At 31.3% G+C, this 16,148-nt stretch overlaps 1 protein-coding gene across 10 annotated transcripts in view; it reads right to left on the reverse strand.

The window, feature by feature from the left end:
* The window catches only part of LOC129916399 (neurexin-1), a 124,828-nt gene that overhangs the window by 107,549 nt on the left and 1,131 nt on the right, over positions 1-16,148 (reverse strand). For 3 of the 10 annotated variants that reach the window (XM_055996307.1, XM_055996311.1, XM_055996304.1), the window contains exon 1: positions 10,657-12,748. The exons of 1 other annotated variant lie outside the window; for it this stretch is intronic. In XM_055996307.1, coding sequence (XP_055852282.1) covers positions 10,657-11,469 — 813 coding nt within the window. In that variant the 5' untranslated portion in view covers positions 11,470-12,748. Of the gene's footprint in view, positions 1-10,656; positions 12,750-16,148 lie in introns of those variants that run through there. 6 more of the 10 variants (XM_055996312.1, XM_055996309.1, XM_055996305.1 and 3 more) reach the window with 3 other exon arrangements.

Here is a 16,148-nt window from a genome sequence, read left to right on the forward strand (position 1 = left end):
GCAGGCCTCAGCTTTCCAATTAGAGCTGTAGCAAATCGTATGTATTCGTTACTTAAATGCGGGTATTTGCTTCAGTAACGAGTAACGAAACGTTACTTTCTAAACAGTATCGTTACTCGCATGTTTCTTTACTGGGTACTGAAGTAACGAAACATACGAGATACGAAACATACGAGTAACGACCCCATTCCAATTTCAATACTAAATCATCCGATATATGAAATACGAAACGAAGTGATACACTCAATTTGGCGCATTTGGCATCTCGTATCGATATCATTACCGTAGTCGGAATGCTAACTCCAGATAATTGTCTGGAGTTTACTTTTGTATCGATAATAACAGTAGTTAGTTAGGTATAGTTGAGTTATCGATAATAATTTATACACAAATATCAAAAAAGACGTTTTAGTATTTTCTCTATGTGGCCAAAAAATATACCCATGCCGAAACCAATGTGTTTATGACCTTTTTGTTAATGGTCTTAAAATGTAGCTTAAGAATGTACAAAAGTGTTTTGGTTTTTAAAAAAATTTGTTAATTTTCAGTGCAAAATTTTGAACTAAAAAAAAGCCGAGAAAACGAGGTTTGAAAATCACTGTCAATAGAAAAAAAAAATGAAAAATTGTTCGACATGGTTGTATTGAAGTGTTAATATTCCGAGATCTGAGCGATGTACTTTTGAAATAAAGGTCTCTAAAGAATTGTGATAAGATGACTAATCGAATATAAGCAAAAATTTCTTAAGTTTTGTCGAAAAATTAGAAAAAAATAAAAAAAAAATTTCCACGTTTGATTAAAAAAAAATCGAAAATAAAATCAGTATAGCTACTTTCAAACTCTTATAACATGAGAACGCCGCAACTTTTGGCTTTAAAATGTAGCTTAGATTATACAAATTGTTTTTGGTTATTTTCAAAAAAAAAATGTTCACCCTTATACCAACGTACGAAACATAGGTACTTAAAATACCAAACATACGAAACGTATCAAATACCTACATGAAATATACGAAATGTAAGAAACGTACGAAGCATGCGAAAGTAACGAAAGTAACGAAACATACGAAACATGCGAAACATACGAAACACACGAAACATACGAAATATACGAAAAATACGAAGCATACGAAAGTAACGAGTAACGATATTATTGAAGCGGGTACTAGTATCAAAAGTAACGTATACATGCGGGTACTCATTTTGTCGTTACTTTTACAGCCCTATGTAGATAAATAAGTAAATAATCATTTTTATCAAAAAACTAAACCGACTTCCATGATTCAAAACCGGGTTTTATGGTTTTTCTCATAGTCTCTATACCCATAACTGGAAAAAACTGAAATGGGACCACACTGCAGGCTCCAGCTTTCCAATACAAAAGGAATTATCAAAATTGGTTAACACAGTCGTAAGTCGTGAGGTAACAAAAATAAAAAAAAATTAAAAAAATTAAAAAAATTAAAAAAAAATTCAGGCGAATTGAATTCCTCATTCTTTTTGTAAGTCGGTAAAAAATAAAAAATATGAACTCAATAAAAAAAAAATTATTTGCAAAAACATGACACAAATTTTAGGTTAGATAATGGGAACTTAGAGTTTGATTTTCATGTTTTGTACAGCTAATTGTACTGGTTACGAAACGGTATTTAAAATCTCCTGAACACCCCCAAAATCTGGAGCTAGCGGCAAAACAAAGGTTTTTCGAACCTTCACCCATTGAACAAAACAGGGTTGAAATCGTAGAATTATTGTTTCTAAGCCAATTTTCAACCGATTTTCATAAAAAATACTTCGTTGGTTTTGGAAATAAATATTATTTTAGCACATATTTTTAAAACAGCATGTTGCTTTGAAAACATATACATTAGGGTGGAGTGAAAAAAAAAGTTGTCTTATTTTTTGTTCTACATAGCCAGGATGGGTGCCATTTGGAACTTAAATAACGGCAAAAAAGTTTCAGATCGATCAAAGAAGTTTTAGAGGGTTCACAAGTCACTTGAAAAAAATGAAAACACCATAGAGGTTAATTTATGGAGTTTTTTGAGTTTTTTCTGTTTTACTCAGTTTTTTTGATTCGAAAAACATGTACATTATTGTTTATTGTTCAATTTTCATTAAAAAATTGCGATTTTATTGACTTAAGGCCCTTACTGCAAGAATCCATGGGCGGCGAGCACTCCCAACCCCCATGATCCAGCCACGTAAAAACAAAAAATAAAGAAATTTCTTAGACAAAAATAGTTTTGGTTTTTTGTTAATTTCTCGAAAATGACAAGATGTTTTTGGATGCGGTTTTCTGTTTTTTTTTAAAAAACAAATAACAGCATCGAATTTTAAAAACTTAAGTAGTACTTATTTACATAAAATTTTGAAAAAAAATAGTTTGAAATTTTTTTCTTCAAAATTTTGATTTCGAAAATTTATTTTTCAAAAACTATGCCAGAAAAAGGCCATATTAAACATTTTTGTAAAAGACGAGGTTTTAGGCTTTACAAAAAGGTATAGCACGTTATTGTAAGTATAACCGTTGATTTTTAATATTTTTTTGTTTCAAATTAAATAATTTCTTTTTTAAATTGCCCCTCCCGCTAAACGAAGGGGAATAGACCCTCCTCCCATACGATTTTTTTCTTGTCTCGACCGAACCTACACGCTCTAACTTTTTGGCACATTGCTCCATCTCTTTTGAAAATTGCTCCCAGTACATTACTTCCAAAAAGCATGTAAATTTTCAAGGGCGTTGTGAACCCTCAAGATATTTTTTGATCGGGCTGAGATTTGGTATGCTCTTTTTTAATGACTAATGGCACCCGTCCCTGGTATTTAGAAGAAGAAAAAAAAAAAAAAAAAGAAAAAAAAGTGCAGTTTCACTCCGCCCTAATATACATATTTTAAATTGATGTCGAAGTTTGGTAAATGACAAAAAAATGGAATTTTTGAACTTTGTCAGCTTATAAACTCTAGATGGTTTAACCGAACCACATGTTTTATACATTCTTGAAAGGTTTGAATGTCTTCTATCCAAAACCTTAAAAAATTTATAATAGGCAAGAATTTGACGAAGCAAAATTTTTTTCACCAGATTTTGGGGGTGTTCGGGAGTTTTTTTTAATACTAATAAACATCTGCCTATCTTTTTCTTTAAATAATAGGATAATATTTCTTCATATTATTTTTGTACCAATTCCTTATATAAATTTTCTATAATTTGTAAATAATTATGACTTTTAATTTATCTTTTGAAAAGACTAGTATAATTCAATTATATTTTAATTTGTGCATAATAAGTTAATAAATATCCTTTAATACAATAATTATTTCTTAGTAAAAGATATGTTCCATACAAATTTTTCAATGAATTTGAATCTAAACTGAGTTATTCTCAAAATTCCTCTTAATTATCCTCTTATTGTCAAAAAGAATTTAGTGACAATTTTCTTCATTGAACAAGAGCACTTTCTAAATAAGTAAAATGTCTCAAAATATGTTGTATCGTGTGCCTCAAAAGTAAAGTACTCTTCATTATAAACCCCTATCAATAAATTTATAATCCTTTTTAAAAGCCCCAGCATTGTCTCGTATAGACGACACACTCTCAACTTGTGTTGCTAGAATATATCGCCTTAAAACAAATCCATAATCTGACATTGTCAGAGACTTCCAAATGATTTTAAAGTCTAATTCGTTTAAAGGACTCGGGTATACAACATTTATACGTATGTTTGTTTACCATAAAATAGCAACAGGTTCTTGTATATATACATATATATATTTTTTTTTAATTGAATAAAACCGGAAAACTTTTGAGATTTTAACATCAATCAGTTTGGGTGCATATAAAGCTCTGTAAGGAAAATTGAAATGTTTTATGCAATGGGTACAAGCGTATACAAATAAGTGTGAATGTGTATAGCTTGCCTCTTTGCTTGTTGGTTGAGCTATATCAAGCAGTACAGCAGACTACCAGACAGAAAGAAAAGGCTTATGGTGTTAATATATTCAATGGAAATAAAATCATCAAAAGTTTTGCTATTATATGCACTTTAAAAAGGATTATTTTGTCAACATGGGTTTACAGCGGAAATATAACGGTTTTTTTTTTGTTTACAATTCTTTAGTTGAGTGTTTCTATTGATTTTCAAGACGATGTAAAACTAGATAGAAGAGTATTTGAATATATGTATAAAAATGGGATTTAAAGCTTTTAGCAATCAAAGGATCAACATGACTTTATTCAACAATAAAATTGCAACTTTTAGGCGAAAAGGGCTCGGGAGGGACCAATTTTCTGTTTGGAAGCGTTGAATTATCAGAAAGTTGGCTTTGTCGGAGAAACTAAAAATTGGAGTGTAGTTAAAAAGAAGGAATAAAGGAAATAATAACGACTCAATGATACACGGTGCCTAATCAAGAAAATGATCAAATGTGTTGGCAGATAGACTAGAAATATTTAGAACTAAGAGTCAGTTTGGTAACAACCTGAAAAGATTTTAATCGGTGAAGAATTCAAAACCTATTCAAAACCTATTAGTTTCAAAGAAAAAATGTCAGTAGTGTCAATAAAAGCAAACGGTTCATTTGGTCATATCAAATTGTGAGAATCAACAAGAACGAACATTTTGTTTTAAAACTATAGATCAATTCAAGGAAGAGAAGGCACGCAAAATAACATTTCTTAACTTAAACAATTGTATTTGAATGGAAATATATGATAAATGATACTTTAAATTCTATTTACAAAAAAAAACAATGAAAACAAAAGTAAAATACCTTTTGCGGAAATACCCGTCTTTTTTTTATTTCAGGTAAAATGGTACAAATTGGTGAAAATTCAAAGGACTTCAAATTTTTTTATTTATTCAACTTTTTAATATAACCTTGGTAACAAAAGAATGTCAGAGTGTTTTACACAAAAAAAAAAAAAACTACTTTCAAAAATGTAGTTTTCTAATTTTTTCCCTTTAAAATGTAATGAGTTTAACGACTGTTAGCTAACCTCACAAAAATAGAATGGTCCTTTTAAAGTTTCATATTAGTTGTGTAAATAAAACTCAAATGGAAATATAAGGAAACCGGTAGGCCCAGCTCCGATTTTGATGATCTTTTTTTTACAAAAGCCGTGAAAAATACTTAAACCTCAATGGGTTGAAAATTGCTGCACTATCTTCCGACATTAAAATTAAGCAAATTATATTTAAGCAATTGATAGTTTTCCATCATCTTAGCGGTAGAAGTAATTTTCCCACAAATTGACTTCAAACACAGAAATAAATATTTTAACAGAACGGCAACACCTATTATACTATCCTACACTTTTCAAAAGCCAGAACTTTGCTCCTACCTTTAAAATAAAAACCAAGTAAATTGGAGGAAGAGTTTTTGACAAACTGGTGCTTAGAATTAGAGGCCGAACTGCGGCATTCGATTGCTATCATTATGTTATCGTATTGGTGATTATACGTCTCTATCCTTTTTTACTGATTAAATTGCAAAAATTAAATAAAAAGCTTTTGTTTTTTATTATTCAATTGTCTTTATTGCTGAACGTTTAATGCAATAAGTAGGGGGAAGTGGTCACCCTTCGTACAGTTTTTACTTATTTTTTTTTAGTTATTTATTTACTCACTCCAGCTTCGAGAAAATGGACTTTATTTGTAATATGTATATTATTACACTTTACAAAAAAATTTGACACTTCTAAGTCAAAGGCTTAAATAGTTATAGCTATTTTACTGGGATTAGATTTTTGTACGAATCCTCCCCACCCGTGGGGTACCTTCGTACAGGATATTTAAAACGTTAATTTGACTAACTTTTGATTTGTCAAATGCCAAATTTGAGTTTTAAAACATTTAATTACTTATTAATTTATTAATTAGTTGAACTTGACTCAGAAAAAAACAAAAACAAATAAAAAACTTAATTTTTCGCGATTCGACGATTCTGAAACAAATTATTATTTACATATATAAAAATACCAACCTTAATTTACTATAGAATGCGAAAAACTTATTATAGAGGTTTAAATTTCATTTCAATAAAACTGTAACTGCGTGTTTTGATTGTTATCTGCTCAAGAAAATTTACTGGCGGGCATACGTATGCGTACGAATGTGCCCCATGTTTGACTGTACGAATGCTCCCCAAGCTGTACATAATGCAGAAAAATTGATTTTTGAAAAAATGTACTTAGATTTTGCAATATTTATAATTAAAACACAAATTTAACACTTTAATCCACAATTCTTCATTACTGTTTAGCCAAAAACATACTTAACTTAAACACAACATGACATCAAATGTACATAAAAAAATTACTCAGAGCACTAAAAAACACTAAAATTCTTGTGGCGATCGAATTCCTTGCACTTAGGATTCAAAATTTATCTAGCAGCTCGGCACGCCGCGGCGCCTACTATGTCTATACACACTAGTAAGCACGTGTTTGAATACCGTTTAGTTTTTGTTTTAAGCTCACTGTACGAAGGGTGACCGTGTACAAAGGGTGACCACTTCCCCCTAAGTACGAAGGTCTGGTCTGTGAAAGTTCTAGGGAAAATCAAATTTTGCAATACGAATAAGAAAAAAAGAAGCGCTTTGTGCATTACTCCGCTAAAAAGAATGATCAAGTGGTACCTGAGGCCAAATATAAGGTAGTAAAATGAAGAAAAAATAAAAAGTCAAATGCGTTTATAGTAGAATTGAGCAACAAAATGCGTTTAAAATAATGATGGTTTATTATTTGTATCAAATTTAAGCAAATTGTTAATTTGTACACGAGGAAACTTATTTGTACTAGCTTTCCAATTTCGAAATCAATAATTCAGTGTGAAAGTTTTTGTTTTTAGAATTTTGAAATTGTTTTTGATTTAATAAATTTTTTATTTCTGAATATTTTTAAAACTTCGTATTTCGTGTACCTAATTAAAAAAAAATAAATAAACTAAATAAAAAAAAACATATAAAAGGATCTGACAAATTGGAAAAAAAAATAGGGCAAATGTTAAAGTAGTAAAAATTTGTTCTGAATATTTTTGTTTTTAAATTCATGTATTTTAAAGTGTTTTCGAAATTAGTCGTCAAGCGTTTTAAACAAACAAAATTTACTGCTGATCGAAGCATTTTTTAGTTTCGTGGACATTACTGTGTAATAAAAAGTAGGACTAGCTGGTTTGTTTGATATTTTATAATTGAATCAAATTGTACATATTTCTGTCGCTAATTTCATATTTGAATAAATGTTGTTACAAAACAAATTTTGTTTTCATAATATATAAATTTTAATGTAAGAATGTTTGTCTTAGAATTCGTGAAACACGAATTGATAGAGTAACTAACTCTGAGACCAAACTTGAGTTCGTGCATCAATTACTCTAAGAAAAGTATTCAATTGTTTACCAAAGTGGATGTTAATATACATTTAATTTAATTCTAATCTTGTTAAAAATGTGAAGAAAACACTCGATAATTATTCGAACAGCTTAAAAACTTTAGCAGCTAGTTGGAAACTGAGTGCAAAATGAGGAACCTCAAGCAATTGAATCAGTGTTAGTCTAAGAGCCAGGAGCAGATTTCTTGCGTGAGAGGTAACCGATTCATATGAATGTCAGAGGTAGCGTGGGTCATGGTGATGACGAATACCTTAGTCTGCCTGCATTTATTTGTGGCGTTGTCGAGAAAAAGCGCATCAAAATTACCATTTTTCTGAAAATGGATTTAGTGAGGGTAACCATTTAAAATTTATTGATAACCAACGCCATATACTCACTGATAACAAATATACCAATGGCAGACATTTTAAGTGCGGCCAAAGCCCCGGCAGACTGTCCCGAAAATGCGTTTTTTTTGGCGTTTTTAGACTTTGGGGTAACCACCTAAAATTAATCGCATCCTGTAGCGGTGGACTCCCTGATAACAAAAATTACCATGGCAGACATTTTGAGTGTGGCCAAACCCTCGGCAGACGGTTTTGAAAATGCAGTTTTTCTGAAAATTGATTTATTTAGGGTAACCACTTGAAATTAGTCGCATCCTGTAGCGGTGGACTCCCTGATGACAAAAATACCCATGGCAGACATTTTAAGTGCGGCCAAACCCCCGGCAGACGCTCCCGAAAATGCAGTTTTTCTGAAAATTTATTTATTTTACTTTTTCACATAACTCGCGTATTATTGGACCTAGCAGAAAAAATTGTATAGCAATCTTAAAGATAATTGAATTTCCTGCAGAATATGTTAAATAAGTTTTTTCGATTAAACCTTCGGTTTAAGAGTTAGGGTGGTTTTTTTGAAGCAAGTCATAGGGTGATTTTCTTATTTTCGTCATATCTCTTTTATTTGAGCTTTTTTAAAAATTAATTTGTAGTAAAAGTTGTAGATCTTTTTATTACCTTCATTTATTACAATAACGGTTTCTCAATTTGACAGACCGTTTTCGATCTGTAGGAAAAAAACTTCAAAAAGTTTACAATTTTTTATAAAGGAAAAAGGTTCTACATACTACAGGGTAGTTTGCAATAGATGTAACAAAAAACCTAGGCGTGTAGGTTGCACTCAGGCAAGAAAAAAATCGTATAGTTTTAGGCGGGGAGGGGCAAAAAGATTGCAATTTTTTATATAGGAAAAAGCTATATACAAAATTGCAAACTTTTTGAAGTTTTTTTCCTACAGATCGAAAACGGTCTGTCAAATTGAGAAACCGTTAATGTAAGAAATGAAGGTAATAAAAAGATCTACAACTTTTACTTCAAATTAATTTTTAAAAAAGCTCAAATAAAAGAGGTATGACGAAAATAAGAAATTCACCCTTTGACTTGCTTAAAAAAAACTACCCTAACTCTTAAACCGAAGGTTTAATCGAAAAAAACTTATTTAACATATTCTGCAGGAAATTCAATTATCTTTAAGATTGCTATACAATTTTTTCTGCTAGGTCCAATAATACGCGAGTTATGTGAAAAAGTAAAATAAATAAATTTTCAGAAAAACTGCATTTTCGGGAGCGTCTGCCGGGGGTTTGGCCGCACTTAAAATGTCTGCCATGGGTATTTTTGTCATCAGGGAGTCCACCGCTACAGGATGCGACTAGTTTTAAGTGGTTACCCTAAATAAATCAATTTTCAGAAAAACTGCATTTTCAAAACCGTCTGCCAAGGGTTTGGCCACACTCAAAATGTCTGCCATGGGTATTTTTGTTATCAGGGAGTCCACCGCTACAGGATGCGATTAATTTTAGGTGGTTACCCCAAAGTCTAAAAACGCCAAAAAAAACGCATTTTCGGGACAGTCTGCCGGGGCTTTGGCCGCACTTAAAATGTCTGCCATTGTTATATTTGTTATCAGTGAGTATGTGGCGTTGGTTATCAATAAATTTTAAGTGGTTACCCTCACTAAATCGATTTTCAGAAAAATGGTAATTTTGATGCGCTTTTTCTCGACAACGCCACAAATAAATGCAGGCAGACTAAGGTATTCGTCATCACCATGACCCACGCTACCTCTGACATTCATATGAATCGGTTACCTCTCACGCAAGAAATCTGCTCCCGGCTCTCGGTCTATGTGTTTATGGTATTTAGAATCAGTGATGTTTTTGCATCTTAGACAAACTTTAAAGATGGTTCCAAATTTCTAAAACATCATTTTATTCAATGATTGTATATTCAAATGCTTTCAACTAAAAACGAACGCAATGGATTTGATAATTTATGCAAATTAAATACATTACACTAAAATAGAACAATACTGATCTTGTATCACATTTCTAGAAAAGAAATTACCTATTAACAAAAAACGAACTTGTCGTCCAATTAAAAATGAAAAAAAACGTCAAGTCCTTGCAAATAGATTGATGGTGATATATTTATTATTTACTCTCATAAATTGTGTATATTAATATCAAGAGTCTTCGAATCATATTATTTGAAATAAATTATGAGGCAAAAGCTCAATCGCAAAATTAGCTAAGAATTCAGTACATTTCTCCCATAGGTAAAACGGCACGTGTTACCTTCTTGATCAGTCTCAATCTATTCTCTTGAAATTGAGAAAGCTCCTTTGATTTGCAAGTATTCGAAATGAAAAAGTGGCCTTATATTTTTCTTATGAACTTTGGCAATTTAATATTGATATCATTTGACTTTTAATTAAAATGCAGTCTCTGCATATTTGAACTTTATGAAAACATTTTCTTCCTTCAAACAGTAGGTCGAGTACTCTATCATATCGATTTCAAGTTAAACTGAGTTGAAAAGCAAATAATAAAACTAAAGTTCCCCATACAAAAAAAAGAACAAATTTCTAGTAAATTTATAAAATTCCATGAAAATCGAATACAAATTCATCAAATAAAACCAAAAAAAAGAAACTAATCATTTTACTCAAGGTTTTGCACGCTCCAAGGCTCGTACAATTGAGTATGTATACCTTCATAGGAGTGTGTGCTTCAGTAACCATCAATACTTTACTCTCACAACACAATACCAAAAATTTCAAAGTTGCATTTATGACCTTGAAAGTATATGCACTATAAGAATATATCTACCTATACCTACATTTCCCCACAATTATTTCTTTATTTTTAGAGCTTTTTGCTACTGCAATTAGGTAATTAATTTTATATGTTTCCTAATCAAAAAAAAAAAAAAAAAACTTACCTGAACTTTATGCCAATGTCCATCATGCAATTCTCGTCCCACAGTTATAATTTGAGCACCACCTCCCAAATTATATCGCAAACGCAATGCCCCCTCCACAAGTTTCAACTCGAAAAAGTCATAAGTCCCCCCATCGTCAGTGTACAGCACCAACCCATTTGGCTGTTCGGTTTTAAATTCCAATTCTAGCGAACCATTCAGACCCGTATACCATTTTCGAAATTGAGCAAACGAACTTTGCGAACCGTCCAATTGAAACGCTCCACAAACCGTTGATAGTAAACCCAGCTGCAGTATCAGCCCGAATGTAATCAATTGCAACATAGTCAAACGCGGAAACGGCGGAATTTCAAAAACACTCGTATTTTTTATAAAGTTGACGATTTTTTCACGATTATTGCTTCTACTATCAGCAGCCGCACGTAATCGTACTGACCTATGTTTTAAGTTGTTGTTGTTTATATTTTTGTTGTTGTTGTTGTTGTTGTTTTTATGTTTTTCATCATTATCCTTGCTGTTACTGATGATGACGCCGCCATAGCCATAACCATCACCATTACCAACATCACAATCACCACCACCGTCACCGCTAACAAGGACACCATTTGTACTACGAGGACTCAAGTTTAATTGAAGTTTAGATGGAAAACGCTCGCTACTACAATTACTACGATATTTTCTACCAACAACAATTGTATTTGTGGACAGGGACGACACTGACGATGGTGACGATGGCTTTATTGTGTCGATGTCGGCAGCAGCACCATCAGGCTGAAGGAGGAACTTTTTCCTCGGCACACACAGAGCCGCCATTTTAGATTTCGATTTCGAACTTTTTTTTTTTTTTCGATAGCGCTCGCTATTCACACCATTCGCGGTCACTGGTAGAGTGTCGTCGATGGTAAGTAGAGTCTATATCTGCTCCTCTCACCAGTGTAAAAATTTTCGTCACTCCGTTTCACTCACTCAAAAATAATGAACACAAGAATACAAAAAAAAAAAATCAAGAAAAAAAAATCTCAAAAACCTATTAATCAAGCGAAAGCTTTCAAAAAAAGCTTTCGTGCGTATAATAGTTTCTATTGAGTTGTTGTTTTTGTTTTTTTTGTGCGTTTTTTTAAGTTGAAAACGGTTGTTTTTGAACTCAAATTAGCTGTTTTTGAAAAAGATAGCTTTTCATAGATTTTTGGAGTTTTATGTTTTTTTTTTTTAATTCAATTAGTAAGGGTCATATGTGGAGGAGATGAAGATGGTGGATGGAAAGCTTTAGGAGAAAAGCTTTTTTAAAAATTTTCTTTTAGCTGTAATTTTGCGAAAGAATGCATGTTTCATTATTTGGTATCCTGAAAAGTTGCTATATTATAATTCTTCTCACTATCATGTTGATGGTTTTTTTTTTTTTGTTGTTTTTTGTCTTATTCGGGATATCCGTTTTTTTTTTTGTATGCACAAGGAGAGCAAGGAGTATATATTTATTGGCCTTTTTTGATCCTCTACTCTACTCTACACTGTGTGTGTCTGTCCCGTGTGTCCCCCCCGCGTACACAGGATGAGAGCTTTTTTCACAGAAATCAATTGCATGTATATGATTTTTTTTCCGACATTTTTTTCACACACAAAATTTTATCTAAAATTTTGGATTTTCTTCACAAATTTTTTAACAAAAAGGATAATAAATTTTCAAAATATACTTTTTGAAGTTGTAAATTTGATTTTTTTTCTTAATTATACAGGATAAGTTCCCATGGTTTTGTAGGATAATTCACTTTGATATTTCGTCTAAAATTTTTTTTTCCTTTTTCAAATTTTTTGTCAAAAGGATATTTTAGAATTTTGATTGCAAATTTATGTAATATATATTTTTAAGGATTCAAGTAAAATTTAGAAGAAAAAACCTCTAAGGACACCATTTTTTATTTTTTTTTTTTTGTGTATTTTTCACTTTTTTTTTAGCCACCGTTTTGCGAGGTCGACACAATTTCATGAACGAACCACACTGCATCCGACACGAAACTAAAATTTTGGAATTCAACTTTTTCGCTCTCGAGTGTCAGCTTAATGCGGGGATATACGAAACGAACGAAATATTGTATCGTATCTTTCTTTACAGGAATATTCAAAACCAAAAAATACCGATAGAGAGAGAGAGAGAGTGTGAAAGCTTATAGAGTGAAAAGCTTACAGTGCCTGCCTTCATAAAAGAGTCTTTGACATCAAGTACCTTGAACTAAGCCTCCATGTTGGTGTTGCCTGCTGCTGCTGCCGCTGATACTGATACTGCTGGTGGTGGTTGGGGGTTTGATTTACTTCTTCTTCTTCTACCCTCTCGGTTATTTGAGTATATTTGTGTGTGGAAAACTTCGTTCTAGCGCACATGTGCGCTGTGAAGAAAGTTAACACAAACATTTTGGAGTTTTTGGCTAAAAAAAACGGTTTTGATATGGAACTTCGCGCAATGTGAAGGAATTTTTCATTCAACCTCCTCCTGCTCCTGTATGATTTGTGACTCCGTGGAAGCTTTTAGATATTATTATTTATGTGATGCACATGGTAATAGTTGGTTTGGTAGTCAATTGCGCCCACTCGCTCGCTCGTTGGCAAATCGACGATAAAGCATTTACGACCAGTGCTGTAGACTTTGAATATTAAGTTGAATATGATGAAGTCGAGAAGAGATGTTCCCTAGAGAGTATTTTTTTTTTCATTTCGTTCGTGTTCTTATAAATATACAAAAGGTCACACTAACTATACTCAGCTAATACTTAATTGCCAAGTAAAACACATGGAAAAGTGGCTTTTTGTTTAGTTGGTGGGAAATGGGGGGTTGAGAAAATTTGTATCAGTTTGGTACTATTTGGGGAAGATTTTTTTCTTTACTCTGAAGTGAATGGGTAAGGTACTCTTTGTGTGATGGAAACTTGAGAAGAAAGCTTTGCAATTCAATGTATAACATTCAGTAGCAAGAGATTCTATGAAAACAATTGAAGTTTTTTGTTTTCTTTATGTTTTCTTGTATTGTTTTAGGAACTAAAGTTGTTCTTTTCTTTTTTTTTGCAAGATAAATCATCAGACATTTTGAGTTGCGTTGGTGGATATATTGTCATAATATTTCATCATTAAATATGTGTTAGATTTTTGTTGTTTTGGGAAATTGTTCTAAAAATAAATAAAATGTAGGTAAGAACTTTTTCTTAGCTTGGTTCTTAAAATATTTCTTTTTTTTCTGGGATTTAGATAAGGTGGATTAAAGGTTAAAAGTCAAAACAAAACATGGTCTATTTTAGGAAATAAATACAAAAAGCAAATATTGGTCAAGAATTTTAGCAAAATTAAATAATCAGAAAATCCATAGAGGTTTCTTTTTTTAAAATTTTTTTTTTATAGTGCTCAAAGTTTTTTTTTAACAAATTTAAATTAGATGAAACATTTCGCGGGAATCCTGCTTCTGGGGCTCGCTGCCGGTTTGACTTCATGTAAAATTTTGGTCGATGTATTCGAAAATATCCAATTTAATTACTGCTTTACTTAACTGGCCATTAGTATACAGGGTGTCCCAAAAGTTTACGTCGAAACGAAAACGGTAGATAGGGTTGGTGGTGACAGTTATCAGAAAAATAATTAAAAAATCGCAGCCATATATTTTGTGAGTTATGGGCATTTGAAAAAAAGTCGAGAAAATGGTCACCCTGTGACGGTTTTCATGTGCCGTGACTACAAATCTTAAATTTTCTCATTTTTTTCTTTTGTTACGGAACCTTGAATAACCCTGCTACCATATGCATTCAATGCATTTTAACTCAGCTGCATCAGTTTTAAAGCAAATATTACTTTTTTGCCCAACAATGTACTAAAAAAATTTACATGACTCTAATTCAATGAACCGCAGTGTAAAAAAAATGAACTGATGTTTCGGCAAATGAAATGATGTTTCGGCAAGTTACCTTAAAAGTTGGTGTGTTCAATTCTCTTTTTAAAATGGTATAACATTGTTGAGAATATTCCATAAATAACCGAGATAAAAAGTTTTGTACCCTTTCAGAACCTTTCAGAATACAAAAGCTTAAATAATATGGAAAAATTACCTAATAAAAAAGTCGGATTTCTTAAGAAAAAAAAAATGATACGATGATACGAGAAAAAGAAAAGCCTATGAAAATTTTGAAGAAGTAAACAAACAACAGTTCGAGGAAATGTGTGTATTTTTATTTGTTTGTGTTGAAAAACCCGGTTTTGTTGAGTTCAAATCACGGTAATGTTCTCAAATAAAAGCAAGAAATTGAGCTCGGACTGTTTACGAATTCTTACTGAAATGGCGATTTAAACTAAAAATGTTTTGATTAATTAATTGTTCTTAATTTATTATGATACAACGTTTAGGTAAAAGATTTGTAAAAATAAAAAAGAATTAGGTTTTTTAGAAACTTCACAAAAACTGTATTTAATCGAAAACTGTAAGGATTTGGAAAAAAACAAGTTACCAAATTCTGAGAGCCCTTAAGTTGGCATTTCACCATATTTAGTTTGAGCCTTTATTTTTTAGACATAATGTTTACAAAAATGTTTCTTTCAGAAAATAATAATCAACACTTAGGTCCAATTTATTCACACTCCATTAAATTTAAAGTCGCCATTAAAAAAGGGAAATTTTAAAATTTGTATGCGATTTGACAGTTTTATAATTTTTAATGGAGCCTTTAAAAATAATGGAGAGTGAATAAATTGGGCCTTAATAACGAAATTAAAAAATTTAATTTTTACAAAATCTAATTTTTATTTTTTTTTTTAATCTAAAATTATCTTTTGGAGTTTTAATTTTGTATTTGTACGTGTTATTTATTTTTAAATTAAAAGTTAAGTTGAAATCGGTTAAATTTATTAACAAGAAATTCCGAAATCTACCGTTTATAACATCCCGAAAAATATTTCTTATCACAAGTGTTCATTTTTATTTCCGTTTTTGCACTCAAAACTTTTATTTTAAAACTTTTCCCTCGAAGGAATTATTCAAAACTGTTAATTACCAAATTTTGGAAAAAAAAATTGCTCCAGGGAGGCAAGGCTGCACCTTGAGGTGCAAATAGATAAAAAGACAGACGGAATGGAGAAACTTATTTTTTTTTACAATTTATATCATCGTTAGGTTATGTCTGATTGTTATCACGAGTTTGATTTTTCTGCGAATCCTAAACGCAAGTAAAAAGGAATATAAATTTTCATAATTTAGGGGTTATTTTAAAATAAACCAAGATAACCCCTTCAAAAGATGTAGGTAGATGCCTTCAAAAGATGTAAGTATTCATTTGTTTCATTTAAAATATACTTTTTACTTTTTTATTATTTCTACTATCTATAGTCCTATAAACAAAATGTTTTTTGTTGATTCTCCTATGATTTTATTTACTTTTTCTCTTTAAAACGAAAATAAATATTTTTGTTACGTATACGCCACAGTGTCCTTTTTCTTATATTTTGTTTGTTGTCTTATTTATTCT

Source organism: Episyrphus balteatus, chromosome 3 (genome assembly GCF_945859705.1).
Source record: "Episyrphus balteatus chromosome 3, idEpiBalt1.1, whole genome shotgun sequence".
Lineage (NCBI taxonomy): Eukaryota > Metazoa > Arthropoda > Insecta > Diptera > Syrphidae > Episyrphus > Episyrphus balteatus.